Source organism: Vitis vinifera, chromosome 13 (assembly GCF_030704535.1).
Source record: "Vitis vinifera cultivar Pinot Noir 40024 chromosome 13, ASM3070453v1".
Classification (NCBI taxonomy): domain Eukaryota; kingdom Viridiplantae; phylum Streptophyta; class Magnoliopsida; order Vitales; family Vitaceae; genus Vitis; species Vitis vinifera.
Window position 1 is genome coordinate 21,989,453 of NC_081817.1, and position 26,514 is coordinate 22,015,966.

A 26,514-nucleotide genomic window follows, 5' to 3' on the forward strand; every position below is an offset into this window, starting at 1 on the left:
TTGTAGTTCTAATATTTTGCATTATTAAAATTTTAATTTTTTAATTTATATTGTTCATTAAAAAATGTATTTTATTATTTATATTAATTTTTCTTAATTTTATTAAAAATTAAAATTTTAGTATACCGACTCATCCTATCAACACAACCATTAGAAAAAAAGGTACCACTTTTTATGAAAAAGACAACATTTTTTTTATTAAAAAAAAGTAATACTAAAGTGAGTTAAAAGTAAATGATACTTTTAACCTACTTTAATGTTATTTTTTTATTTTTAATAAAAGAGAGGTATCTTCTTTTTTTTAAGTTATGCATTTCAATGAACAAGTTTAGTACCCAAAAAATTTAAATTTTTTTTTATAAATTTAGAGAAAATTAACATAAATGATTAAATACAATTTTTATGAAAAATATATTTTATTTTTATTTTATATGAATAAAAAATTTAAAATTTTAACAAAACAAAATATTAGAACCACAACAAAATTTTTATATTTTTTAATTAAAAATATTAAATATTTTAACTAAGAAAAAAAGTTAAAACTACATTCAAATAAGAATCATAAGCAAAAAGTTAAAAATCATGATAATTGATTTTGATTTTCATATGAAAATTTAAAAAATTTTAAAAAATAGAAACAACAAAATAATATGATAAATGTATTTTTATTTAATCTATATGATAAGATTTATTGAATAAATAAATATTTTATTTAGTATAAATATATAAAATCTTATATTTTAAACATCTAAATTTGTGTTATGTATTGATTTTTATGTTAATTTTTTTATTAATTATTTATCATATATTATTATTATTATTATTTAAAGTGTATTTAAATGATTAAAATCAATAACAATAAAAGGTAAAAAAAAATAATGAAAAATAATGTGGCAATTTTGAGTAAGTATGGAGTTTTTTTTACTTGTCATTTAAGGGTAAAAAAAAAACAAATAGATTAAGGGGCTTGAGGAGGAGAAAAGGATAAAAGGGCAGTTTTGAACTTTTAGTGATATTACTTTGACAGCATGTTTATTGGATTATTTGATAAAAATTCTTTAAAAAATTTGATTCCTACTCTATTGTTTTGTACGTTACGACAACCAAAAGAGCCGATGGATGGGGCCCAAAGTACAGCTGGAAAATTCATAATTGATTGGCAACCGATCTGTTTCTTCTTCACTTCCTTCTTCTCTCTCTGCATTTTCCCTTCAAAGTTCAGACCAACCATGGAGGTTGTTGGAGAGCTTCTTCTTTCTGCCGCCTTTCAAGTGCTGTTTGATAAGTTGGCCTCCTCTGATTTCCTCACCTTTGCCCGCCAAGAACACATTCATTCTCAACTCAAAAAGTGGGAGACCCAACTCTTCAATATTCGTGAAGTGCTCAACGACGCCGAGGATAAGCAGATTGCAAGTTCCTCTGTCAAACTCTGGCTTGCTGACCTCAGGATCTTGGCCTATGACATGGAGGACATCCTCGACGAGTTCAACACCGAAATGCTGCGACGCAAGCTGGCAGTGCAACCTCAGGCCGCCGCCGCCAGCAGCAAGGTATGGAGTCTCATCCCTACTTGCTGTACTAGTTTCGCTCCCAGTCATGTTACTTTTAATGTTAGCATGGGGTCCAAGATCAAGGATATCACCAGCCGCTTGGAAGATATTTCCACTCGCAAAGCCCAACTGGGTTTGGAAAAGGTTGCAGGAACAACAACTACTACTTGGAAAAGAACACCCACCACATCTTTGTTTAATGAACCACAAGTTCATGGCAGAGACGATGACAAAAACAAGATCGTAGATTTGCTGCTCAGCGATGAATCTGCTGTTGTCCCCATCGTTGGTATGGGCGGGTTGGGTAAAACCACATTAACCAGACTTGCGTATAACGATGATGCGGTGGTGAAGCATTTTAGTCCAAGAGCATGGGTTTGTGTGTCTGTTGAGTCTGATGTGGAGAAAATAACAAAGGCTATTCTCAGCGACATCTCTCCCCAGAGCAGCGATTTCAACAATTTCAATCGACTCCAAGTTGAATTAAGCCAATCATTAGCTGGAAAAAGGTTTTTGCTTGTCCTGGATGATGTTTGGAACATGAACTATGAAGATTGGAATAACTTGCGATCCCCTTTCAGGGGAGGGGCTAAAGGAAGTAAAGTCATAGTAACCACACGTGATCGAGGAGTGGCATTAATAATGCAACCATCTGATAACTACCACCACTCTCTTGAGCCTTTATCAGACGATGACTGCTGGTCAATATTTGTACAACATGCATTTGAAAACAGAGACATCCAAGAACATCCGAATTTAAAATCAATAGGCAAGAAGATTGTTGAAAAGTGCCGTGGTTTGCCGTTAGCAGCAAAGGTGCTTGGTGGTATCTTACGCTCCAAACAGCGAGACAATGAATGGGAGCATATATTGAATAGCAAAATTTGGACCTTACCAGATACTGAATGTGGCATCATTCCTGCATTACGGTTGAGTTATCATCATCTTCCAGCGCAACTAAAAAGATGCTTTGTTTATTGCGCAACATTTCCTCAAGACTACGAATTTAGGGAAACTGAGCTAGTTTTGTTATGGATGGCAGAGGGATTAATTCAACCATTGGAAGGAAATAAGCAAATGGAAGATTTAGGTGGTGAGTACTTTCGTGAATTGGTGTCGAGGTCATTTTTCCAACAGTCTGGAAATGGTGGATCACGATTCGTCATGCACGACCTCATTAGTGATCTTGCTCAATCAGTTGCTGGAGAACTATGTTGCAATTTGGAGGATAAGTTGAAGCATGATAAGAACCATACCATTTTACAAGACACTCGCCATGTGTCATACAATCGTTGTTATTTTGGGATCTTTAAAAAATTTGAAGCTCTCGAGGAAGTGGAGAAGTTACGAACATTTATAGTGTTACCAATTTATCATGGATGGGGTTACTTAACTAGTAAGGTGTTTAGTTGCTTGTTCCCCAAACTAAGATATTTAAGAGTGCTATCTTTGAGTGGGTATTCTATAAAAGAGTTACCAAACTCAGTCCGAGATTTAAAGCATTTACGATATCTTAATTTGTCCAGAACTGCAATTGAAAGGTTACCAGAATCGATAAGTGAGCTCTACAATTTACAATCCTTAATATTGTGTCAATGTCAATATCTTGCAATGTTACCTAAGAGCATCGGGAATTTGGTTGATCTTCGACATTTGGATATTACCTATACAATGAGCTTAAAAAAGATGCCTCCGCACTTAGGTAACTTGGTAAATTTGCAAACACTATCAAAGTTTATCGTGGAGAAAAATAATAGCTCATCAAGTATAAAAGAATTGAAGAAGTTGCCGAACATTAGAGGGACACTTTCCATTTTAGGGTTGCATAATGTGGCGGATGCTCAAGATGCAATGGATGTGGATTTGAAGGGGAAGCATAACATTAAAGATTTAACAATGGAATGGGGCAATGATTTTGATGATACTCGCAATGAACAGAATGAAATGCAAGTTTTGGAGTTGCTTCAACCCCATAAAAATCTGGAAAAACTCACCATCTCATTTTATGGTGGAGGAATATTCCCAAGTTGGATGAGGAACCCTTCATTCTCACTGATGGTGCAGTTGTGTCTCGAAGGTTGCAGAAACTGCACACTGTTACCATCTCTTGGGCAATTGTCCTCGCTCAAAAACTTGCGCATTGAAGGAATGAGTGGAATAAAAAATATAGATGTTGAATTTTACGGGCAGAATGTGGAGTCTTTTCAATCGTTGGAGTCTCTAACCTTTTCGGATATGCCAGAGTGGGAAGAATGGCGTTCTCCCAGTTTCATTGATGAAGAGAGATTATTTCCTCGCCTCCGTAAGCTTACGATGACGCAATGTCCAAAATTGGCTGGGAAGTTACCCAGTTCGTTAAGTTCCCTCGTAAAGCTAGAGATAGTGGAATGTTCGAAGTTGATTCCTCCGCTTCCAAAAGTTTTATCTCTCCATGAATTAAAATTAAAAGCATGTAACGAAGAAGTGTTGGGCAGAATTGCAGCTGATTTCAACTCCCTTGCAGCGTTGGAAATTGGAGATTGCAAAGAGGTGAGATGGTTGAGATTAGAAAAGCTCGGCGGGCTGAAGCGTTTAAAGGTGCGTGGATGTGATGGACTCGTATCCTTGGAGGAGCCAGCTCTACCATGCAGTCTTGAATATCTGGAAATAGAAGGGTGTGAAAATATTGAGAAGCTGCCAAATGAATTGCAAAGTCTCAGGTCAGCAACTGAGTTAGTAATCGGAAAGTGTCCGAAGCTTATGAACATTCTGGAGAAAGGGTGGCCGCCCATGCTAAGGAAACTTAGAGTGTATGGTTGTGAGGGTATCAAGGCACTACCAGGTGATTGGATGATGATGAGGATGGATGGTGACAACACCAACTCCTCATGTGTCCTTGAAAGAGTGCAAATTATGAGGTGTCCATCTCTCCTTTTCTTTCCAAAAGGTGAATTACCCACCTCACTTAAACAACTGATAATTGAAGATTGTGAAAATGTCAAGTCCCTACCGGAGGGTATTATGGGCAATTGCAATCTCGAGCAGTTAAATATCTGCGGATGTTCATCTCTGACGTCATTTCCAAGTGGTGAGTTACCCTCCACCCTTAAGCACCTCGTCATTTCGAATTGTGGGAATCTGGAATTGCTGCCGGATCACATGCCCAACCTCACATATCTTGAAATTAAGGGATGTAAGGGTCTCAAACATCATCACTTGCAAAACCTCACTTCTCTTGAATGCCTGTATATAATTGGATGTCCGATTATAGAGTCATTACCGGAAGGGGGTTTGGGTTTCGCCCCCAACTTGAGAGATGTTGACATTACCGATTGTGAGAATCTGAAGACGCCTCTGTCAGAGTGGGGACTCAATTGGCTCCTCTCTCTCAAAAAACTCACCATTGCTCCAGGTGGATATCAAAATGTGGTTTCATTTTCACATGGTCATGATGACTGCCACCTTCGTCTTCCTACATCTCTCACCTATCTAAAAATTGGAAATTTCCAGAATCTGGAATCCATGGCCTCCCTGCCTCTCCCGACCCTCATTTCCCTTGAACATCTTTGTATCTCGGATTGTCCAAAGCTCCAGCAGTTTTTGCCGAAGGAAGGGCTACCAGCAACACTCGGATGGCTTCAGATCCGGGGTTGTCCTATCATAGAAAAGAGGTGCTTAAAGGGCAGAGGAGAAGATTGGCCCCGCATTGCCCACATCCCCGACATTCATATAGGCGGCAATTGAGACCTTCACTCAATTTTCTCTCTGCAAAACAAATGAGAGCAGACGTTGTTCAACCAGGTCCTTCCCATTCTCAACACTCAACAAAAAATCTTACTCTTTCAATTTCTAATTACAAATGTCACCGCATATAATTTTCTTGCAATATTTTTTTATTCTTTAATTTATTCTTTCACTTTGTTTTATTTATTTATTTATTTGAACTTTGACTGGGAGAAGCTTTTGACAGAATTTACAGGCATTATGGACCACAATTATTCATTCAACTTGAATTTCAATTTCCTGCATAATTGGAACACAACTAATAAATACTAATACAAAAGTGCTAAATCTTATCATTTTTTCCTCATTAGACATGTACTCAAAAGTAAAATGTTTTTTTGCTTTTAATCCATTCATGATAACACCATATTTCTTTCTTCTTTGGAATTTGTAGGTCTGTCCAATTGAATTTGGACTTCATGTTGGAGACTCTAACTTTGGAGTGAATCTTGTGTGGGCACTTGCTATTTCTCGGTTGTTTTTCTTGTTTACAAAGCAATGTTTACAATGCGATGAGTGAATCAAGGGTAACCCAATGACATAAGGTGGGCTACTTTTCATTTGTTTATTTTATACATTTAATTAGTTTTGTTTTACTTTTTCCATAATGATCATCCAAAGTTTCATCATTGTGACTCGAGCTATTTTCTTGAAAACTTGTTGCAGTAGCCTTATGCTGCTGATGCTATGGTTTACCATCGAAGCTAAGAAGTCTTGTGCTAAGTGATGGTATCTGAAGGAACCACCTACTGGAATGATTTTGTTTCTGGGATTTGATGGAAACTGATGACTATTTATTTATTGTTCACACTTTTGTGAATAATCAAAGAGTCACATTTTGGCCATTCATCTGATTTTGCAAAGTAATATGTCCAAGATATTAATTTTTCAAGTGATTAATAGACACTGCTAAATTTTGAAGTCACCTTCTTTGCTCTCTAGGTTAAAAAGCTTGTTTTTTATGTAGTATATCTTTATTAGCATCTTATTCTCATCTTAGCTTCTCATTACATTTTTCTTTCAACAATTTGACAAAAGGGTGGGTTTTCAAAATAGTATGGGATTGGCATTCTCTTTATACGGAACAAATGGCTTTCCTATAAGATTTTATAACCTTTTTAATCTCCTACAACACGCAAATAATAAAATTATATGGACTAGCTTCTTTGCCTTTAATCTCCATTCTTTTACTTTTAATGTTTTCATACTTGTACATCATTCCTTCTATATTTTCACTAATGCAGGGTGCACCATACTTACAACTAAAAATTCTTTTGGACTTGAAGAAATATAATCCACATAGTCTAAACTGCAGTAAGCTTTCAGCAAAGACAATGAACAAACAATTTTTATCAACAAATTTTTCCTAGTTACGACAAAATAACTTTATTCTTTTTAAATTTAATAATGTAATGGAATTTACAGTAACAACTAATGACTCCATCTTTTTTCTCTAGGACATGCAGGTTTGTCAAAAGAACAGATTACCATATTTTTATTGTATCAGCTACTGTTCTCTTGACTGCATTGTTTTCTACAAGGTTAATGTTACTTTCTTATGTTTACTGATATAATTATTTTCGCATTTTCATTTGTTCATTAATATTTTCATTGATAGAATCTTTTCCTGTTTTTATAGTTATCATATAAAATTTCCATCTTTAGGACTTATGTTATTCTAAACCACTCACTGCAGACGGTCTCTACCATTAGTCTCATGCAGGATGCATGGTCTCATTAGCTTTCCTAGTTAAAGGCTAGGTATACATTATTCTAAAGGATCCACATTTTTTGAAATTGAAATGAGTCCATGGGCTTAATATGCTGGGTGAATGATGCATGGTGTTTCTTTTTTTCATGCTGTTTCAGAGAGAATTCTAAACTGCAACTAACATGAAGGCCCTGCAGTGTGATAAAAGGATTCCCAACTTTTCTTAGGGTACCTCTACCGCCTTTTGCATCTAACTGAAACTCCTATCAGTGAGAATCACAGGTAGAACCATCCATTCTCACCTTAGATGCAAGCAGGTGCACCTATTCATGATATACAACTCTTATCCTCTTTAGTATTAGTTTCAGGACTTAGTGTTAAGTAGAAGATAATGCAAATGGAATCCAAATTAAAGTCACTTCCAAAGGCTGACCGCTGAAACATGGGAATGTTTTATCTCATACATCGTTTTATAGTAATTTTTCTTATTGAAACTATATTCCTTTCATTTAGTTAAGCTGCACCATTTTTTATTTTACAGGGTCTCAAAGAATTGCACCTTGATATTCTTTTCTAGGGGACTTGAAAGTTAAAATTTAGTGTTTTCTCTTCTAAACTATGTATAGATATGCATGTTTATTGAATACATGTGTTGTTGATATATATATATATATATATATATAAATATCTTTAGTTGTAAATCTCCAAAATTTCTACTTTTCATGTTCATCATCACATTCCCAGAAAAAGGAAAAAAAGAAAAGAAAAGAAAAGAAATCAATTTTTGAATTGTACATGGTGTTTTGGTGATGTGCACTTCTTATTTATATTTGAGAGATCATATGGCAGCATTATGGGACCATAAGTGAAAATGTTGCTTGTGTGAATCTGTTTTTTCTTTTCTTTTAATGTTGTAGGCCATGACTGGAGTGAAGCCATATATATGCAGTATGCCATTGAGGATGGATGAGGGATGGAATACAATCCAGTTGAATCTTGCTGATTTTACCAGAAGAGAATATGGAACAGACTATGTTGAGAAATCGTTAGTCCAGGTTCATGCAAATTGCTAGCTGAGAAGAATTTATTTCTCTGACCCCCTTTGCTCGGAAGAACTCCCACCAGAATTCAAACTGTATCTCCCAATGCAGGTACCATAGCCAATCACCTGGTCAAATAGCTATAAAATTGGATTCTACTTGCTTTTCATTTGCTGTCAATAACCATAAATCACTTTTGTTGCAGAAAGCATGATGGGGTTCGTGGCACAGTAAGCTACGGGACTTGTGCTGCCCATGTTTTCAGAACACAGTATCTTCAAAATTCGGAATGTGTTTCTTCACCAAGGGATGGCATTTAATCCTGCTGAGATGAACACCATCGTTTCTACTTGCTTGATACTTGTATTTCATACTGTAATCAATGGATGTGTTGGTGTAGTGCTTCATAACACAAGGCTGTGTTTTGAGAAAGGAATCAAATGCTTTTGCAAAGTTTGGAATTAATGTTACAAAGAAATGTTCCTAAAAAATTGTGACGATATTATTTGCATTTATCAGTGATATAATGCTTACTGCCTTGTTTAGTAAAGAGAGATAAACAGCTAGCACTGTAAGTTTGGCTTTGGGTCAACTACTAAGGCCAGTCCAGAAAGCCGGTCCTGCATGTCTCAGCCAACTGCATCTAAATCAACCTCTGCATCTGTCTCCCCATCTATCATTCCAGCCTCTGCTTCAGCATCTGCTTCTGACTGCCCTGCCTCCTGACCCGCATCGGTGTCAGAGCTTTGCTTCTGATTTTCATCTGCTGTTGGAGTTGTGGCTGTGACATCAGTGTCCATTGGAAAATCGAAGTCCATCCAAGTCCTGCCGAGCTGCAAATCGAAGACCTTTCCAGCAATAAACCTGCATCATAAATAAGCAAAACATTTTTATATAAAGGAAAGTTGACATAAAGACAAATGACCAACATTACAAATATAATAACATTCTAAAATTCATGCTTTGCATAACACATGAAAAACTCAATGCACCTTTTGAAGAAAGCAAGATGGTGGATCTGTCAACCACATTTTAATGTCGACAGAGCACAACCTCTTATGTCAACATTTTGAGACACCCTACTTTATATATAGGTATATATATATAGATATAGGGAACTCTTGAAAACTCCTTGGCAATTGAAATATAGGAACTTGTGAGAAGCCAGTTTTCTCCCACAATGCAGTCACTGATAACTTTCTATACTAAGAAATCCTCATATTTGCTCATTAGGATAAATAAGACCCCAAATGAAATTTGATAACTCAATCTAAATGTTCATCCAGAATTTCAGGATTCTGGTAGCAATGCAGAGACACCTCAAACTCAAAAGAGAATAAATGTGATGGAAGAGATAATTCTAGAAATGAATTAAGAGGATCCATCGGTGACAAGAAGATGAATATGACTAATGAAGTCAAGATAACATGGAGCTATAGATTTTCAGGGGTATTGATGCAATTTTCTGACCACAACATTGGCAATCTTACCTGATGCTACTCTCATGGTCAACAGTGCTACATTTTCCCTTTTTCTTTTCTGTTCCTTTAAGGGAAATTTTATCTTCCTCCAGAACCTCTCATCTTTATAAACCCAAGTAAACCAACAAAGCACAAAGCTCAAAGAGAACGAGAGAAAAAGGTCATTAAAAGTTCATAATTATTTTCTGACATGACTTCAAACAAGGGCCACCCAAAATCTAAGCAATTGATAATGGAAATTTTGGTCCAACCATCAGCTCCTCGCTTTTCAATTGCACAATGGCTCAATGAAACATGAATGTTACATGCGTCTCGCAAATGCATCACTTATTTCACATGTTCCCAGCAGTTAATCGAGGATATCTAATTAGATGGATAACACATTGGGATAAAGTGATACTTGAAATTATATGTGAGATCAGCAATAGTTTCAAAATTTTCATCCATGCATATAAGTATCAGATTTTCATTCTTTTTTAAAATTTTTTTTGCTTGATTGTATGTGTCTTTGAGTTGTTTCATCCAGCCTTAACTTCCATAGATCTTGGTATCTAGATATGTAAAAATTTCTTTTTATGCTTAGATCACTGATCATGTGACTATTTTGAATTCATTCAACAACCTAAGCACCATAATTTAGGGTTATAAAGTGTTGTAATGACATATACTGTTTAATATACTATTTTCCTTTTTATAAGAACTGTTTATTGTTATAATCAGCACAGAAGTTATGTTGAGGATGTTTGACTGCTAATGTTGGGGAGTGATGTAGGATCCTAAAATTTCTAGCACTATGCAACTTTCTCGTGTTATGGAATAAGGTGAAGAAACTAAAAGATGGATTGGAAAAATAAAAAGATATCCTTAGCAATCATACCAAGGTTCCTAGGCAATCACAGTTAGGAAAAAGGCGATTACACCCTTAAAAGAAGCATAATGGATGCTGAAGCTTTTACTAAATTCTCTTCTCACTTTGAAAAGTTACATAGGACATCTGTCTTAATGACCCTTTCCTAATAGGACAACTCTCCTAATTCCTTATCTTCCCTTGTAAGAATAAGAAAAGATATAGGAAAGGAATATCATTTAGAAACCAAAGAAATAGAAACTTTTCTAATACAATAAGAAGACTAAAAGAAATAGAAACCTAACAAAAGTTAACAACTATAATAAAAACTTAACTAACTAAAATAGAAACTTAACAAACAAACTATACCATATTAAGGCTTGGACATTGGAACCAGCCTTAACCCTTCTCTTATAAGTCTTCAAAGGATGTTTCCATCATTGTTCCCCATCAGGGAGTGTTTTGGATACTAATAAATATCATGTTAGGCTTATGTTCTGTTCTTCTCTTCAACTCAGATGCAAGTGAAACCACTAGATTTCAAGTTACATTTCCAAATGTTCTGATATTTCCTAATTTTTATGCAATCATATGTTTTAAGCATTTTTCATGTTTCCAAAATTTTTATGGCATTTCCAGAGTTCCTAAAACATCTTCTCATTGGGTGTTCCCATGTTATTGAACCAAGTGGGATGTAATATCCTCCTGAAAGCTTATCATATGGAATGCAGACCAACGGAACCTAAATGTTTATGGGTAAGACCATCTACCCGGTTGTTTTTATGGTGGTATTCAGCTTCAATTCCAGCGGATAAGTCCATCTGCAATTCCAACAAGAAATTAGCTTTATTATGATAGTTCACATGGTCAAGTAAAAGCTTAAGATCAGAAAGAAAAACTCCAGAAAACTTTTTTATTTTATTTTATATTATGAAGGGAAAAAAGGAATCAAAAGTAAAAAAAAAAAAAGATCACTGTATTAATTTGAAATGTAGAAGTAACTCAGGATGCTCACATCTTCAGCCAAGGGTTTCCAATACTCTGAGACAACAGGAGTACGGACACGCTGTGGATTAGTAAGAGCATTCTGGACAGGAAAATAAAAACCAGGGCATGAGAACAGTAGAATGATTATCCAAAACTATGAAATAATATTTTGTTAGAATGTCCCTTCATATCAAAATCAGAAAAAAAAAAAAAAAAAAAAAACAAGTATTAATGTATTATGAAACACTCAAAAGACCGGTAACTTGGGAATTAGCAAAGTTATACAAGATGGATCTAACTATCTCATAAAACACTTTTTAAATTAAAATGGTTGGAAGGTAAAAACAGACAACTATCTTGGTATCTTGTGGCATTTCAACCATATGAAGCACATCGATGCCCACTTTTTTTTTTTTTCCCGATCAGACATCAATGCCCTCTTGATTCTTGATCTTGATAATACTACTGATATGGAAATTAAAATATCATAGCAATCAACCTGAGATTTAAAGGGAAAAAGAGGGAGAAAGAGAGAGAGAGGTGAAAGTCCTGTAATGATTTAATTCTCATTACTAAGGATGTGTTGTTTAGGGGCCCCATGGGCCAATTGTGCAGCTAGACCACAATTATTCTCTATTGAACTTTAATTATTTTGCCTTTTGAAGTAATTGGCTACAATTCTTAAATACACCATGTTCTAGATGCATCAATAACTATCACAATCCAATTTTTGTCCTACCAGTAAACAATAACCACACTCAACTTAAAAATCAAATGGGGTTGTGCAGCATTTTTCAGCCCATTGTTAAGCCAAAAACTACTTTAACACATTTAATCCTTTCAGCTTCTAGCGACACCCTAATTTCTTCCTGATCTCACCAATAACCTGCTTGCCTTAACCTCACCCTGCACCACTTATCACTCCAAAATTCACCTTTGTCCAATAGCAACTTCAAAATTCATAAAACTCAAAAGAAATTCCATTCTTTCTCTAATCAAGCCCCATTTTTTATACTTATGCCTGGATGAATGAATTGTAAAATTGCTGCTCTTCAACATTCATCTCTTCTCTTTTCCCCAAACCAATGAATCTTACTTTTCTAAACAAAGAAAACTTTTTGTCTTATAGAAGCAAAGCTCTGGAGTCTCGAAAGGAAGTAGAAAGTTTGTTAGGAGGGTGAGTGTGAGTAAGAACATTTTAAGAATTAAGTTTCTGGATATGAAAGAAAGCCCTTTTTACACTTCCTCAAGAAACGTTGGAAAATCCAAGCGTAACTTGGTTGAACAAGCTGGTAAGCATGACCATTCAACCCTATACTAATATTTTTTTCTTTTTCTTTTGATCCAAATTCAACCCTATACTTTTTTTATTTTTGATAAGTAAATTTACATAATATTAATAAAACACCAAAGAGGCACACCAAAGTATAAAGGACATATACAATAGTCACCACAAGGCGCCAAAAAAGGGCAAGGGAGACAAAAATACTCCCTCCCTCAACAAGAACCCAACCAATCAATGAAATCAAATAAGGACAATGGTCCTTCACCTATCAAAAGCTACAAATGAACCCAGTTTTTAATCCTTCGTTCGAAAGTTCCTCATTATCAAAAGCTTTTCTATTTCTCTCTTTCCACAATGTCCAAAAAAGGCACAATGAGGGTGCTTCCCACACTTTTTTCCATTTCCTTCCGACAAAGGAGCCATGACACCCTAGCAAAGTTGCTTTTACAGAAACACCACCACCCAAGAAACACCAAAAAGGGACAACAAAAGCCCCGATTCTCACAATGTAGAAAAATGTAATCAACCAACTCCTATTCAACAAGATAAAGAGAACATCTATTTGCTAATACCCATCCTCTTCTCTGGAGCTGATCAAGAGTCAGTACTTTTCCCCAAGGCGCCTCCCAAGCAAAAAATACACGCCTTAGAAGGAACCCACGGATTCCAAACAACTCGTATTGGAAAGGGCACTGATCTTCTAAGCTCAAGAAAAGTGTAAAGAGACTTAACCGAGAAAGTTCCATCTTTTGTATTAAGCATTAAATCTCATCCTTGACTTCCAGTAAAAAATATTCCTAACAAATATTCAACTTCCTAAACAAAAAGAAACCTTGTAAAAAAAAAATACCAACAATGAGATCATCACTCGACAAGGAAAAGAAATAGGAAGTTATGAATTGTAAGATGTGGATTTTTATAAATTAATTATTGTTAGATAGCTAGCTTACTTTATGTTTGTTATGAGTAAAGAGGATTTCATTGGGCAACACATGTCAAGTGAGAAACTTTTTTAGTGACTAATACATGCGTAAAATTGATAATATAAAAGCCTTTTCCTTTTCTATAAAATTAATAATCATTAGGTACTAGAATAGGGGCTAAGGCCATGTGCAATTGTAATATATTATGCAACAAAGTGCAAATGTGCACATCTAACTCCTGATAGAAGTCATTGTGTGCAAAAATGCACGAGGTTAGCACCTTACTGAATCCAATCCTCATATATAGGACCAACAAAGGGTAATAACCTGTTTAATAAAAGGCAACAAAATTTGAGGAAAATTACATCTAGAAAAGAGGACTGTGAAAAGATCCATACAACATTGATAGACCAACTTTTTTTAGTGTGATTTGAGAGAAGGAAGCTTTACTGTGGTCCTTAGGCAATTAAGCTATTTACACTAAAGTGCCCTATTCTTTAAAGGAACCTTCCACGACCTAAACCGTCCTTGTGCTTTGGCTTAATGCCACCTCCTACCCAACTAAATGATTTCAACTAGATTCCCCATGACCTGGCCAAAGTGAATCTCACTCAATCTTTCAATTCTAGAGGTACACTAACCGGAATCCTAAGAGAACAAGCAGGTTGGAAGGTCGGCCAAGAAAGACTAAATCAAAGTAATCCCATAAAGGACACAGGTTTTTTTCCAACAATCAAGCTCCTTCAACACTTAAACTAAATAGATCTCAAAATCCCTGGGCTTTTAATGTCACCTCTCAGCAGGATACCTTTACATATTTGAAAGACCACTTGATAGTCTCATAGCCCATTGAAGGAGGCTATTTTTATGCTGTCTTCCTGATGGATGTTGACTCCACCACAAGGCACTTAGTGAAGGTTAATTTTTTATTTTTTTTTTAAGACTAGACACCAGCCTGCAGACTTTAAGATAGGCTTCAAGCTATATAGTCTTTTCAGTAGAAGAGAAAAAGTTGTATTATTTGCAAAGAAGTGATGGGTAACTGTAATTCGTTCTTGACTAAAATTAAAACCTTTCACCCTATTAATCATTCTCTCAAGTACATCCACCACCACCCTTTAACAAGAAAGGAAAGGGGATCAAACATCCCCTTTTCTAGGGCTTCCTAGAAGCATTAATCCAAACCTAGCTATCCTGTCGTGTACATCAGCTATTTCATCAAGGACTAGAAAAACCTTGATCAACCAACACCATCTTATGCTAAAGAAGTTCCCATTCCGAGTATGGTCCAGGAAATCAAAATCAACATGACTGTCTTCTTAAAGCCCATTTTTAAAAACACCTTATGTTCCAAGATTTCGTTAGCTATGACTTGCATTAGAAGTTCATTGAACCGTATCAAAAGCTCCTTGGGAATGGGAAATTATGTACCGAGGAACTTTTCTTTTTTTAAATTTTCATTTCTTTTTAAAGAAATGACATTTCATTCAAAGACTTAGAGACTATTTGTTTTTTTAACTTTTTGATGAAAGCAATTTGCTTTCATACTTTAAGTTGTTTGTTTTTCTACTTTTTCATGACTTATTATAAATTTTTGGCTGAATAGAAAAATCCAAAATTTTTTGCTTTTTCTAAATAGAAAAAGTAACATATTGATTTTTCTTTATTTTTTAATGTTTAATAGAAATAAAATATTACAAAAACAAACAACCTAATACTTAACACTATTAAATACTATTTAGTTTTAAGTTCTACTTAGGATTAAAGGAAAAAAAAAAAAAAAAACAAACATCATCTTAGTTAGCTTTGGGGTCAGTTCAAGAGATGGAGTGTCTTGGCAGAGAATCAAGTTTTCCACGTTATGGGTTATTTGATGAGAGCAATGCCAAGATCAGCAAAGACAAATGCAGGCCCCCCAGGGGATACAGGCTAGTTGGAAATTGAGGGTTTTCTGGACAGTAGAGATCACAGTCATGCTGTGATGCAGACTTTCTCAATTAAATGTTTTGACGTTCAAAGAAGTATCATACTATTTCTTTCTATGATGGAGAGAGCTGCACAATGTATAAATGAATGACAACCTTAGTGTATTGCCTATCATCCAAAACTATTGAGTAAATGAGAATAAAACATACTGGGTTTTAATCTGCCCACTTCCACAACTGAGAGAGTTCTTTATTTCCCATTCTCCACCTTGGCCTACTGGAAAAGAAATACATATTCCATCAGCAGCTGTAGATGGATCTAGTAAAACATTTTTTAAAATTTTAATATAAACATGATTGCTCAATGACCAGGATGATATATAGTTGATTAAGCATTTTCCAAATTTAATTGGTTGGCACAGATACAAGAACAAAATTAACACATTAAAAGCAAAAAGAAAATCACTGGATACATATTAACCCTCTGATTACAAAATGAAAATCCATTTTGTACTGAATTTTCACCATATTAAGAATCCACTAACATACTCTCTGTCAAAGAGCTTGAAGTCATTCAGATTTACAAGTATAAAAATAATTGGAATATAATTCTCTCTTGAATCAAAGTCAAAGATCTCATGTGGATTCCGCTTCTTAACTATGTCTTATTTTAAGGTCAATGTTTGTCAGTAATTGAAATTTCTGAAAACAAAATTTCTAAGCATACTTCAGAAAATCAGAACAATTATAACTTGAAATGAATATAATTGGTTAGAATATAAGTAGTGTAAAGTTATCTGAATGTGATACTTTGATACATTTCATGGTTGAATCTTAGTTATTGAAAAATTATTTTACAATTTTTTTTTCTTAAAGAATAAATTCTAAACAAAATAAATAGGGAAGTTTTTTTCTGGTTTAAGAAATATGCATGCAAGAGATCTTTCTGGGTAATTGAGAGGGAAAAAAGAAAAAGATTTTATAGATGACGAAAGGAACCTTAAAACCTAAACTCCACATAGGTGTAAACTCCCAAAATTGTATAATACGTGTGTTTGACAAGGGAAAAGGTAATTCTAATGAGAGATTTCTTAGATTAACTGAAGGACTGAGAAAGAGGTCTAAAGATTGAAAGGAGATTCTGTGCAGTGGAGAGGAAATTGCTTGAGCTCAGAAGACTTTTATTTGGAAAGGGACAAGGGGTTCAACTGGAAGGGCTATAGAACAGTTGAACAGGGCATGTTCTTTGGCAAGGGATATGGGGTTTTACAGGAAGTTTAGAGGAAGATCAAGGGCACATTTATTTGAAATTGTTTTGAACAAGAATGAGAGATTCAATTAGCTTATCAAAATTTATGATGGACAGAAGGCCTGCCCCTTTGAGTTTGTTTAAGATAGGATATTAAACAGATCAATATGTCACATGAAGGCCTGCCTCCACAGCCTCTTGCTTCTAATTGAATCTCATATCAGTCAGAAGCACAACTATCCATCCATTCCCACCTTAGATGCAAGCAGGTGCACCTATTCATAATATACAACTCTTATCTTCTTTAGTATTAGTTCCAGGACTTTCTATTAAGAAGAAAATAATGCGAATGGAATCCAAATTAAAATCATTTCCAAAGGGTTAACTGCTGAAACATGGGAATGTTTTATCTCATGCTTTGTTTTATTGTAATTTTTCTCATTCAACTATATTCCTTTCATTGAGTTGAGCTGCAGCATTTTTATTTATTTTTACACAGGGTCTCAAAGAATTGCACCTTGATATTCTTTTCCAGGGGAAGACCAAAAAGATGCTTTTGTGGCTTGAATTATAGTTGCTTGCAGAACAAGGGAGAAGATGGTCTTCATGATGACTCACATCCCCTTTGCATGAGGAAAAGGTATACTTGTTCATTAAATCCTAGTTTGTCCTTATGGACATTTATGTAGAGATCATTCTGTCCTTATATCGAATGAGGTACAATTATTCCCAACAAAAAATCTTTCCAAGAGTTTTACTGAGAATTTAAGCAGGTGCATCATATCAATAGTTTTATGGAATGAGTCAATGCCTCATGTTCCCTTCATTTGACCTTTGGTTTTACAAAGATGTGTGCTCGCTCTTTAATTTCCCATGGAGATGTCACTAGATAGGTTGTAATCTTGTTTGTGAATCCATTGGTGATTGTTGTCACAAGAGCAAAAACACTCGTATATATTTTCACATTTGTGCAGCGCTTAGACAGCCCTCCAAGCCAGCCTTCCAAAACTCACACGACATTAAATTAAGGAACCGGCACAAGCACACACCAAATTACAGGGCACCAAACCTAACTTGTATTTTATTGCTACACGGAATAAGAATATAAGACATGAATTAACATGACTCCCACAAATGCACTAGTGAGTCCATGCTCAGTTTAGACCTCCCTCTCTAGATCTCTCCAAATGTGTGTGCCAATGAGGCTCTCCCATCCCCCTTTTATAGAGTGGCTACCACCCACTCCTTGTTAGACTAGGACTCCTCATCCTAGTCCTACTAGGACTCTTCCTCCTGGTCCTACTAGGACTCTTCCTAAGAGGTGTGACACCAACCACTCCTACTAGGACTTTGAGTCCTACTCAAACTATAATTACAAAAACAATAGGAATGAGACTCCTACTCGAATGAGACTCCTACTCATGTTGGGCCTACAATCCCACTTCGAGTCCAACTCTTCATGCTGCTACCATATGTATCTATATATAGCTTGTGTGTCCAAACAGCGAGACGATGAATGGGAGCATATATTGAATAGCAAAATTTGGACCTTACCACATACTGAATGTGGAATCATTCCTGCATTACGGTTGAGTTATCATCATCTTCCAACGCAACTAAAAAGATGCTTTGTTTATTGCACAACATTTCCTCAAGACTACGAATTTAGGGAAACTGAGCTAGTTTTGTTATGGATGGCAGAGGGATTAATTCAACCATTGGAAGGAAATAAGCAAATGGAAGATTTAGTTGGTGAGTACTTTCGTGAATTGGTGTCAAGGTCATTTTTCCAACAGTCTGGAAATAGTGGACCACGATTCGTCATGCACAACTTCATTAGTGATCTTGCTCAATCAGTTGCTGGACAACTATGTTTCAATTTGGAGGATAAGTTGAAGCATGATAAGAACCATACCATTTTACAAGACACTCACCATGTGTCATACAATTGTTGTCGTCGTTTTGAGATCTTTAAAAAATGTGAAGCTCTCAAGGAAGTGGAGAAGTTACGAACATTTATAGCATTACCTATTTATGGTGGACCTCTTTGGTGTAGCTTAACTAGTAAGGTGTTTAGTTGCTTGTTCCCCAAACTAAGATATTTAAGAGTGCTATCTTTGAGTGGGTATCACATAAAAGAGTTACCAAACTCAGTCGGAGATTTAAAGCATTTACGGTATCTTAATTTGTCCAGAACTGCAATTGAAAGGCTACCAGAATCAATAAGTAAGCTCTACAATTTACAAGCCTTAATATTGTGTCAATGTCGATATCTTGCAATGTTACCTAAGAGCATCGGGAATTTGGTTGATCTTCGACATTTGGATATTACCAATGCAGTGAAATTAGAAAAGATGCCTCCACACATAGGTAACTTGGTAAATTTGCAAACACTATCAAAATTTATTGTGGAGAAAAATAATAGCTCATCAAGTATAAAAGAATTGAAGAAGTTGTCGAATATTAGAGGGACACTTTCCATTTTAGGGTTGCATAATGTGGCGGATGCTCAAGATGCAATGGATGTGGATTTGAAGGGGAAGCATAATATTAAAGATTTAACAATGGAATGGGGCAATGATTTTGATGATACTCGCAATGAACAGAATGAAATGCAAGTTTTGGAGTTGCTTCAACCCCATAAAAATCTGGAAAAACTCACCATCTCATTTTATGGTAGAGGAATATTCCCAAGTTGGATGAGGAACCCTTCATTCTCACTGATGGTGCAATTGTGTCTCAAAGGTTGCAGAAACTGCACACTGTTACCATCTCTTGGGCAATTGTCCTCGCTCAAAAACTTGCGCATTGAAGGAATGAGTGGAATAAAAAATATAGGTGTTGAGTTTTACGGGCAGAATGTGAAGTCTTTTCAATCGTTGAAGTCTCTAACCTTTTCGGATATGCCAGAGTGGGAAGAATGGCGTTCTCCCAGTTTCATTGATGAAGAAAGATTATTTCCTCGCCTCCGAGAGCTTATGATGACACAATGTCCAAAGTTGATTCCTCCGCTTCCAAAAGTTTTATCTCTCCATTAGTTAAAATTAATAGCATGTAACGAAGTAGTGTTGGGCAGAATTGGAGTTGATTTCAACTCCCTTGCGGCTTTAGAAATTAGAGATTGCAAAGAGGTGAGATGGTTGAGATTAGAAAAGCTTGGCGGGCTGAAGCGTTTAAGGGTGTGTGGATGTGATGGACTCGTATCCTTGGAGGAGCCAGCTCTACCATGCAGTCTTGAATATCTGGAAATACATGGGTGTGAAAATCTTGAGAACCTACCAAATGAATTGCAAAGTTTCAGGTCAGCAACTGAGTTAGTAATCGGAGAGTGTCCGAAGCTTATGAACATTCTGGAGAAAGGGTGGCCGCCCATGCTAAAGAAACTTAGGGTGGATAATTGTGAGGGTATCAAGGCACTACTGATAATTTATTATTGTGAAAATGTCAAGTCCCTACCGGAGGGTATTATGCGCAATTGCAATCTCGAGCAGTTAAATATCGAGGGATGTTCATCTCTGACCTCATTTCCAAGTGGTGAGTTACCCTCCACCCTTAAGCACCTCGTCATTTCGAATTGTGGGAATCTGGAATTGCTGCCGGATCACATGCCCAACCTCACATTGCTTTCCATTCACAGATGTAAGGGTCTCAAACATCATCACTTGCAAAACCTCACTTCTCTTGAATGTCTGTATATAAGTGGATGTCCGAGTCTAGAGTCATTTCCGGAACGGGGTTTGGGTTTCGCCCCCAACTTGAGAGCTGTTCTCATTATCGATTGTGAGAATCTGAAGACGCCTCTGTCAGAGTGGGGACTCAATTGGCTCCTCTCTCTCAAAGAACTCACCATTGCTCCAGGTGGATATCAAAATGTGGTTTCATTTTCACATGGTCATGATGACTGCCACCTTCGTCTTCCAACATCTCTCACCAGTCTTCACATTGGAAATTTCCAGAATCTGGAATCCATGGCCTCCCTGCCTCTCCCGACCCTCATTTCCCTTGAAGGGAAGGGCTGCCGGCAACACTCGGACGGCTTGAGATCCGGCGTTGTCCTATCATAGAAAAGAGGTGCTTAAAGGGCAGAGGAGAAGATTGGCCCCACATTGCGCACATCCCTGCATTGTTATAGGCCTCAATTGAGACCTTCACTCAATTTTCTCTCTGCAAAACAAATGAGAGCAGACGTTATTCAACCAGGTACTTCCCATTCTCAACACTCAACAAGAAATCTTACTCTTTCAATTTCTAATTACAAATGTCACCGCATATAATTTTCCTGCAATACTTTTTATTCTTTAATTTATTCTTTCACTTTGTTTTATTTATTTATTTATTTGAACTTTGACTGGGAGATGCTTTTGACAGAATTTACGGGCATTATGGACCACAATTATTCATTCAACTTGAATTTCAATTTCCAGGATAGATGGAACACAACTAATAAATACTAATACAAAAATGTTAAATCTTAACATTTTTTCCCTCATTAGACATGTACTCAAAGTAAAATGTTTTTTGGCCTTTAATCTATTCATGATAACACCATATTTGTTTCTTCTTTGGAATTTGTAAGTCTATCCAATTGAATTTGGACTTCATGTTGGAGACTCTAAGTTTGGAGTGAATCTTGTGTGGGCACTTGCTATTTCTCAGTTGTTTTTCTTCTTTACAAAGCAATGTTTATAGTGTTATGAGTGAATCAAGGGTAACCCAGTGAGAATAAGGTGGGTTACTTTTCATTTGTTTATTTCATACATTTAATTAGTTTTGTTTTACTTTTTCCATAATGATCATCCAAAGTTTCATCATTGTGACTCAAGCTGTTTTCTTGAAAACTTGTTGCAGAAAGAGCTGTTGCAATAGCCTTATGCTGCTGATGCTATAGTTTACCATTGAAGCTAAGAAGTCTTGTGCTAAGTGATTGTATTTGAAGGAACCACCTACTGGAATGATTTTGTTTCTAGGATTTGATGGAAGCTGATGACTATTTATTTATTGTTCACACTTCTGTGAATATCCAAAAAGTCACACATTTTGGCCATTCATCTTATTTTGACTCTGTTTGAAATACTTGAGAAGGCCACACAGCAACGGTAGTTCTCCTAAATACTGAGAGATTAAGTTTTGTTCAGTTTTGATGTTGCTTGAGAGAGTTGAGTTACAATTGAATTTTGAAAATCTTCAAGATTCTGGTTGCAAGTAAATAGAGTTGTTTTAAGGGAAGTTATATGTTACAAATCGGTACCTTAAAGCATTTCACAGTCGAGTCTTTAGCAATGGGAAGTTTAACCGGGTGCCTCCGTAGACTCTTGCATCTTATTGAACCCCATATTTGATTACAAGAAAATGTAGAAGTAGAGCCATCCATTCCCTCCCTTGTATGTAATCAGGTATATTATTGGCAATGTACAACTCTTACCTTTTTCAATATTAAATTCTCTACAGTACATCGGTACATGTAGGATTAGCAGAAGGAAATAATCTCCTAACAAAAACATAATTGTTAATAACTCATGTACGTGGTGTGTTTTTCAATTTGGCTAATAAAATGACATTGTTACTTCCTAATTCAATTTCATTTAAGCTTCAGTCCTTTTTATGTAGTTTGCGGGCTAGTACAAGTCAGTAGGTTCAAGAACTCTAAAGGATCCCCCAAGTTTGCAACTCTCTTGAAAGCATTATAGGTTGAGAAGGATCCTAGGCTTTGCCATTCCTTAATTTGTAGAGGAGACCAAAAGACAATCATAAATATAGGTGTTTTCAAGAGAAAGAAGAAGATTGTAGTGGTGATGACCACATCTGACCACATCCCCTATGTATGCATTAAGAATCCTAGTTTCTCTTCATGGAAGTCTAAGCAGAGATGATCTCACAGCATATAATTCTTACCTTATCTGGTATGAAACTTGCCACTTCTTGCATATTCATTGAATCCCCTACTGTACATGAAAGTTGAAAAAGAGGAAAAAGTGGAACCCAGGGCATCTTTTTCACTTTTGTGTTGAATCTTGGGCAATATTTGTTTATTGGAAATATATATTAATTTATGTTTCATCTTGCCAATATCTTCTGTATCTCCTGTGAGGAAACTGATGGCGTCCTTGATGATAAAGTTTTTTTTTTTTTCTGATTTTGAAATTTATCTACTTGCATTTGATAATAAGGAATGCTTTCTAATTGACTTTGTCTTATATGTTAATATGCAGGAAACTTATCTTATTTTATTATCAAAATTGAGAAAGATTTTTCCACTGACTTGAAAATGTGGCCTGCAGAAAGGGAGGTGGGCAGTGTTGATTTTCTCAAACTTTTGAATTAATCATGTTATGTAGCATTCTGACAAATTTTGTAATGCTTTCCAACTGTAAGAAATGTATTGTTTTACATCTTATCTGTTTAGGATTAATTACATCACTTTCTTCCCTTTTCTTGTCTCTTGAAGGCTGTGGTTCAAGGAGTTGCTAAAGTTTTTTATTTGTTATAGGAGAAGGTGTTTGCTTGCTCTTATTCTTCTGAAATACATTTTCTTTGAAATGATAGTTTACTCGGTCATCATTAAAGAATCCTATTTCTCTTCACAGAAATATTAGCAAAGACCATTTTCCCTCCTTATATTCACCATTTAGAACACACATGTATTATCTTATCTATTATGCCACTTCTTACTTTTCATGTTCATCAAATTCTCCCATGTAAATTTAGGATGAAAAGGAGAAAAATAGGAAGGTCAAACAAGTTCAAAATTTCCTAACCATGGGCTCAAGAAGTTATTCCAGGTAAATTCTTTTGTACACGATTAATTTCCTTTACATGTTTCCAATGTATTTAATCTCAACAAGCATCCTTATGGAAACTATCTTTGTATGACAGTGTGCAACCCAATCTATGTGCAACTCTTCCTAAACTAATAATAGTGTGCAACTTCTTTTTTTGTTTTTTTTTTTTTTTTTGGGGGGGGGGGGGCTTTTTCAAGTAATTGTGAACATTTATTTGCAAAGTAATCTGTTCATGATATTAAATTTTCAAGTGACTAATAGACAATGCTAAATTTTGAAATCACCCCTTCTTCACTCTCTAGGCTAAAAAGCTTGTTTTTGATGTAGTATATCTCTATTAGCGTCTTATTCTCATCTCATCTTCTCATTACATTTTTCTTTCAACTATTTGACAAAAGGGTGGATGGGATTGGCATTCTCTTTATACGGAATGAATGGCCTTCCTATAAAATATTATTCCCTTTTTGATCTCCTACAACATGCAAATAATAAAATTATATGGATTAGATTCTTTGCCTTCAATCTCCATCCTTTTGTTTTTAATGTTTTCATACTTCTACATCATTCCCTCTATATTTTCACTATGCCAGGTGCACCATACTTACAACTAAAAATTCTTTTGGACTTGAAGAAATATAATTCACATAAGTCTTAGACTGCAGTAAGCTTTCAGCAAAATTGAACTTGTGAAGTTTCTTTGTTATTATAGCTTGTCATGGCATTTATCCTCTGTCATTAGTATTATGATTGAATTCAAATAATTACCCCCCTCTTTATTTCTGAAGACCCTAGAATTGGAAGATATCTACTCTCATCTTCCCATCAGCAAAGATAATGAACAAACAGTTTTCATCAACAAATTTTTCCTAGTTACAACAAAATAACTTTTTTCTTTTTAAATTTAATAATGTACTAGAATTTACAGTAATAGTTAACGACTCCATCTTTTTTCTCCTGGACATGCAGGTTTGTCAAAAGAATGGATTACCATCTTTTTATTGTGTCAGCTACTGTTTGACTGCATTGTTTTGTACAAGGTTAATGTTACTTTTGTATGTTTATTGATATTTTTAGTGATATAACCATTACTTTCATTTGTTCATTGATGGAATCTTTTCCTGATTTTATAATTATCATATAAAGTTTCCATCTTTAGGACTTATTCTAAACCACTTCCTGGAGACAGTCTCTGTCATTAGTCTCATGCAGGATGCATGGTCTCATTAGCTTTCCTAGTTAAAGGCTAGGTATACATTATTCTTAAGGATCCACATTTTTTGGAATTGAAATGGGTCCATGGGCTTAATATGCTGACTGAATCATGCATGATGTTTCTTTTTTTCATGCTGTTTCAGAGAGACAAGTTCACCTCGTTCTTAAGGAGCTTAAGATTCTGGACTGCAAATAACATGAAGGCCCTGCAGTGTGATAAAAGGATTCCCAACTTTTATTAGGGTGCCTCCACAGCCCTTTGCATCTAACTGAAACTCGTATCGGTGAGAAGCACGAGTAGAACTGTCCATTCTCACCTTAGATGCAAGCAGGTGTACCTATTCATGATATACAACTCTTATCGTCTTTAGTATTAGTATCAGGACTTTGTATTAAGTAGAAGATAATGCAAATGGAATGCAAATTAAAATCACTTCCAAAGGGCCAACCGCTGAAACATGGGAATGTTTTATCTCATGCATCGTTTTATTGTAATTTTTCTTATTCAAACTATATTCCTTTCATTTAGTTAAGCAGCAGCATTTTTTTTACACAGGGTCTCAAAGAATTGCACCTTGATATTCTTTTCCAGGGGAAGACCATTATGGCTTGAAAGTTGAAATTTAGTGTTCTCTTCTAAATTATGTATACATTTATATTGAATACTTGTGTTGTTGATACATATATATATGGTCAATCTCCAAAATTTTTACTTTTGATGTTCATCATCACATTCCCACAACAAAAAAAAAAGAAAAAAACAATTTTTGAATTGAACAGGGTGTTTTGGTGATGTGCACTTCCTATTGGGACGAAAAGTGAAAATGCTGCTTGTGTGAATCTGTTTTTTCTCTTCTTTTTATGCTGTAGGCCATGACTGGAGTGAAGCCATATATATGCAGTATGCCATTGAGGATGGATGAGGGATGCAATACAATCTAGTAGAATCTTGCTGATTTTACCAGAAAAGCATATGGAGCCGACCATGTTGAGGCATCGTGAGTTCAGGTTCATGCAAATTGCCTGCTGAGAAGGATTTATTTCTCTGACCCCCTTTGCTTCCAAGAAGAACTCCCACCAGAATTCAAACTGTATCTCCCAATGCAGGTACCATAGCCAAATCACCTGCTTAAATAGCTATAAATTTGGATTCTACTTGCTTCTCATTTGCTGTCAATAACCATAAATCACTTTTGTTGCAGAAAGCATGATGGGGTTTGTGGCACAGTAAGCTAAGGAACTTGTGCTGCCCATGTTTTCAGAACACAGTATCTTCAAAATTCAGAATGTGTTTATTCACCAAGGGATGACATTTGAACCTGCTGAGATGAGCACCATCTTTTCTACTTGCTTGATATTTGTTTAAAATATTACCATTTTAGGATTTCATAAAGCGAATATATCTTATTTCGTCAAGCCCATTTTGTGGGTGGAATGGGGATTTCATGATTTGAGTATTTATATTTCATACTGTAATTTTTGTGGTCACAATTCAATGGATGTGCTGTTGTAGTAGTGAAACTTCTTCATAACACAAGGCTGTGTTTTGAGCAAGGAATCAAATGATTTTGCAGAATGCTGGCTGCATGTTGTTGGTTGAAATGATTGTTCTTTTGCTGTGCAAGCTTAGCTTGGTGATCACTGATCCAATAGTATAAATAAAGTCTGTCTTGGTAGTATTAGAGCAAATGGAGTTTCATTCAAATAGACTTATGTGTGTTCTAAATGGTGAATATAAGGAGGGAAAATATTTTTGTGAAGAG

At 35.6% G+C, this 26,514-nt stretch overlaps 2 protein-coding genes across 15 annotated transcripts; one reads left to right on the plus strand and one right to left on the minus strand.

The window, feature by feature from the left end:
• Positions 1-1,090: 1,090 nt before the first annotated feature.
• LOC100260835 (putative disease resistance RPP13-like protein 1) lies at positions 1,091-26,327 on the plus strand. Of its 14 annotated transcripts, none has more exons than XR_009467238.1 (8): positions 1,091-5,330; positions 5,707-5,857; positions 21,609-23,253; positions 23,466-23,539; positions 24,506-24,786; positions 24,895-25,083; positions 25,622-25,858; positions 25,954-26,327. XR_009467238.1 is itself a non-coding variant. In XM_010660773.3 (2 exons), the coding sequence occupies exons 1-2, from the start codon at positions 1,116-1,118 to the stop codon at positions 5,087-5,089; spliced, it is 3,876 nt and encodes a 1,291-aa protein (XP_010659075.1). In that variant the 5' UTR covers positions 1,091-1,115; the 3' UTR covers positions 5,090-5,213. The 14 variants fall into 14 exon arrangements, 1 of the variants encoding a protein (XP_010659075.1); XR_009467242.1 differs by having other exon boundaries at positions 24,895-25,035; XR_009467240.1 differs by having other exon boundaries at positions 21,609-23,046.
• On the minus strand, positions 8,486-15,829 carry LOC132254848 (uncharacterized). The gene is made up of 4 exons (XM_059741445.1): positions 15,722-15,829; positions 11,407-11,478; positions 11,162-11,212; positions 8,486-8,927 (listed from the first exon to the last, which is right to left on the minus strand). Exons 2-4 carry the CDS (start codon positions 11,475-11,477, stop codon positions 8,693-8,695), a joined length of 357 nt encoding a protein of 118 aa, XP_059597428.1. The 5' UTR covers position 11,478; positions 15,722-15,829; the 3' UTR covers positions 8,486-8,692.
• Positions 26,328-26,514: the final 187 nt, after the last annotated feature.

Coding starts and splice junctions, on each gene's coding strand:
- LOC100260835 (XM_010660773.3), top strand. CDS start 1,116: ATGGATGGGGCCCAAAGTACAGCTGGAAAATTCATAATTGATTGGCAA. Junction 4,942..5,039: donor AAAACTCACCATTGCTCCAG/GTGGATATCAAA, acceptor GGAAATTTCCAG/AATCTGGAATCCATGGCCTC.
- LOC132254848 (XM_059741445.1), bottom strand. CDS start 11,477: ATGCTCTTACTAATCCACAGCGTGTCCGTACTCCTGTTGTCTCAGAGT. Junction 11,213..11,406: donor GGAAACCCTTGGCTGAAGAT/GTGAGCATCCTG, acceptor TTGGAATTGCAG/ATGGACTTATCCGCTGGAAT. Junction 8,928..11,161: donor ACCACCATAAAAACAACCGG/GTAGATGGTCTT, acceptor TTTATGATGCAG/GTTTATTGCTGGAAAGGTCT.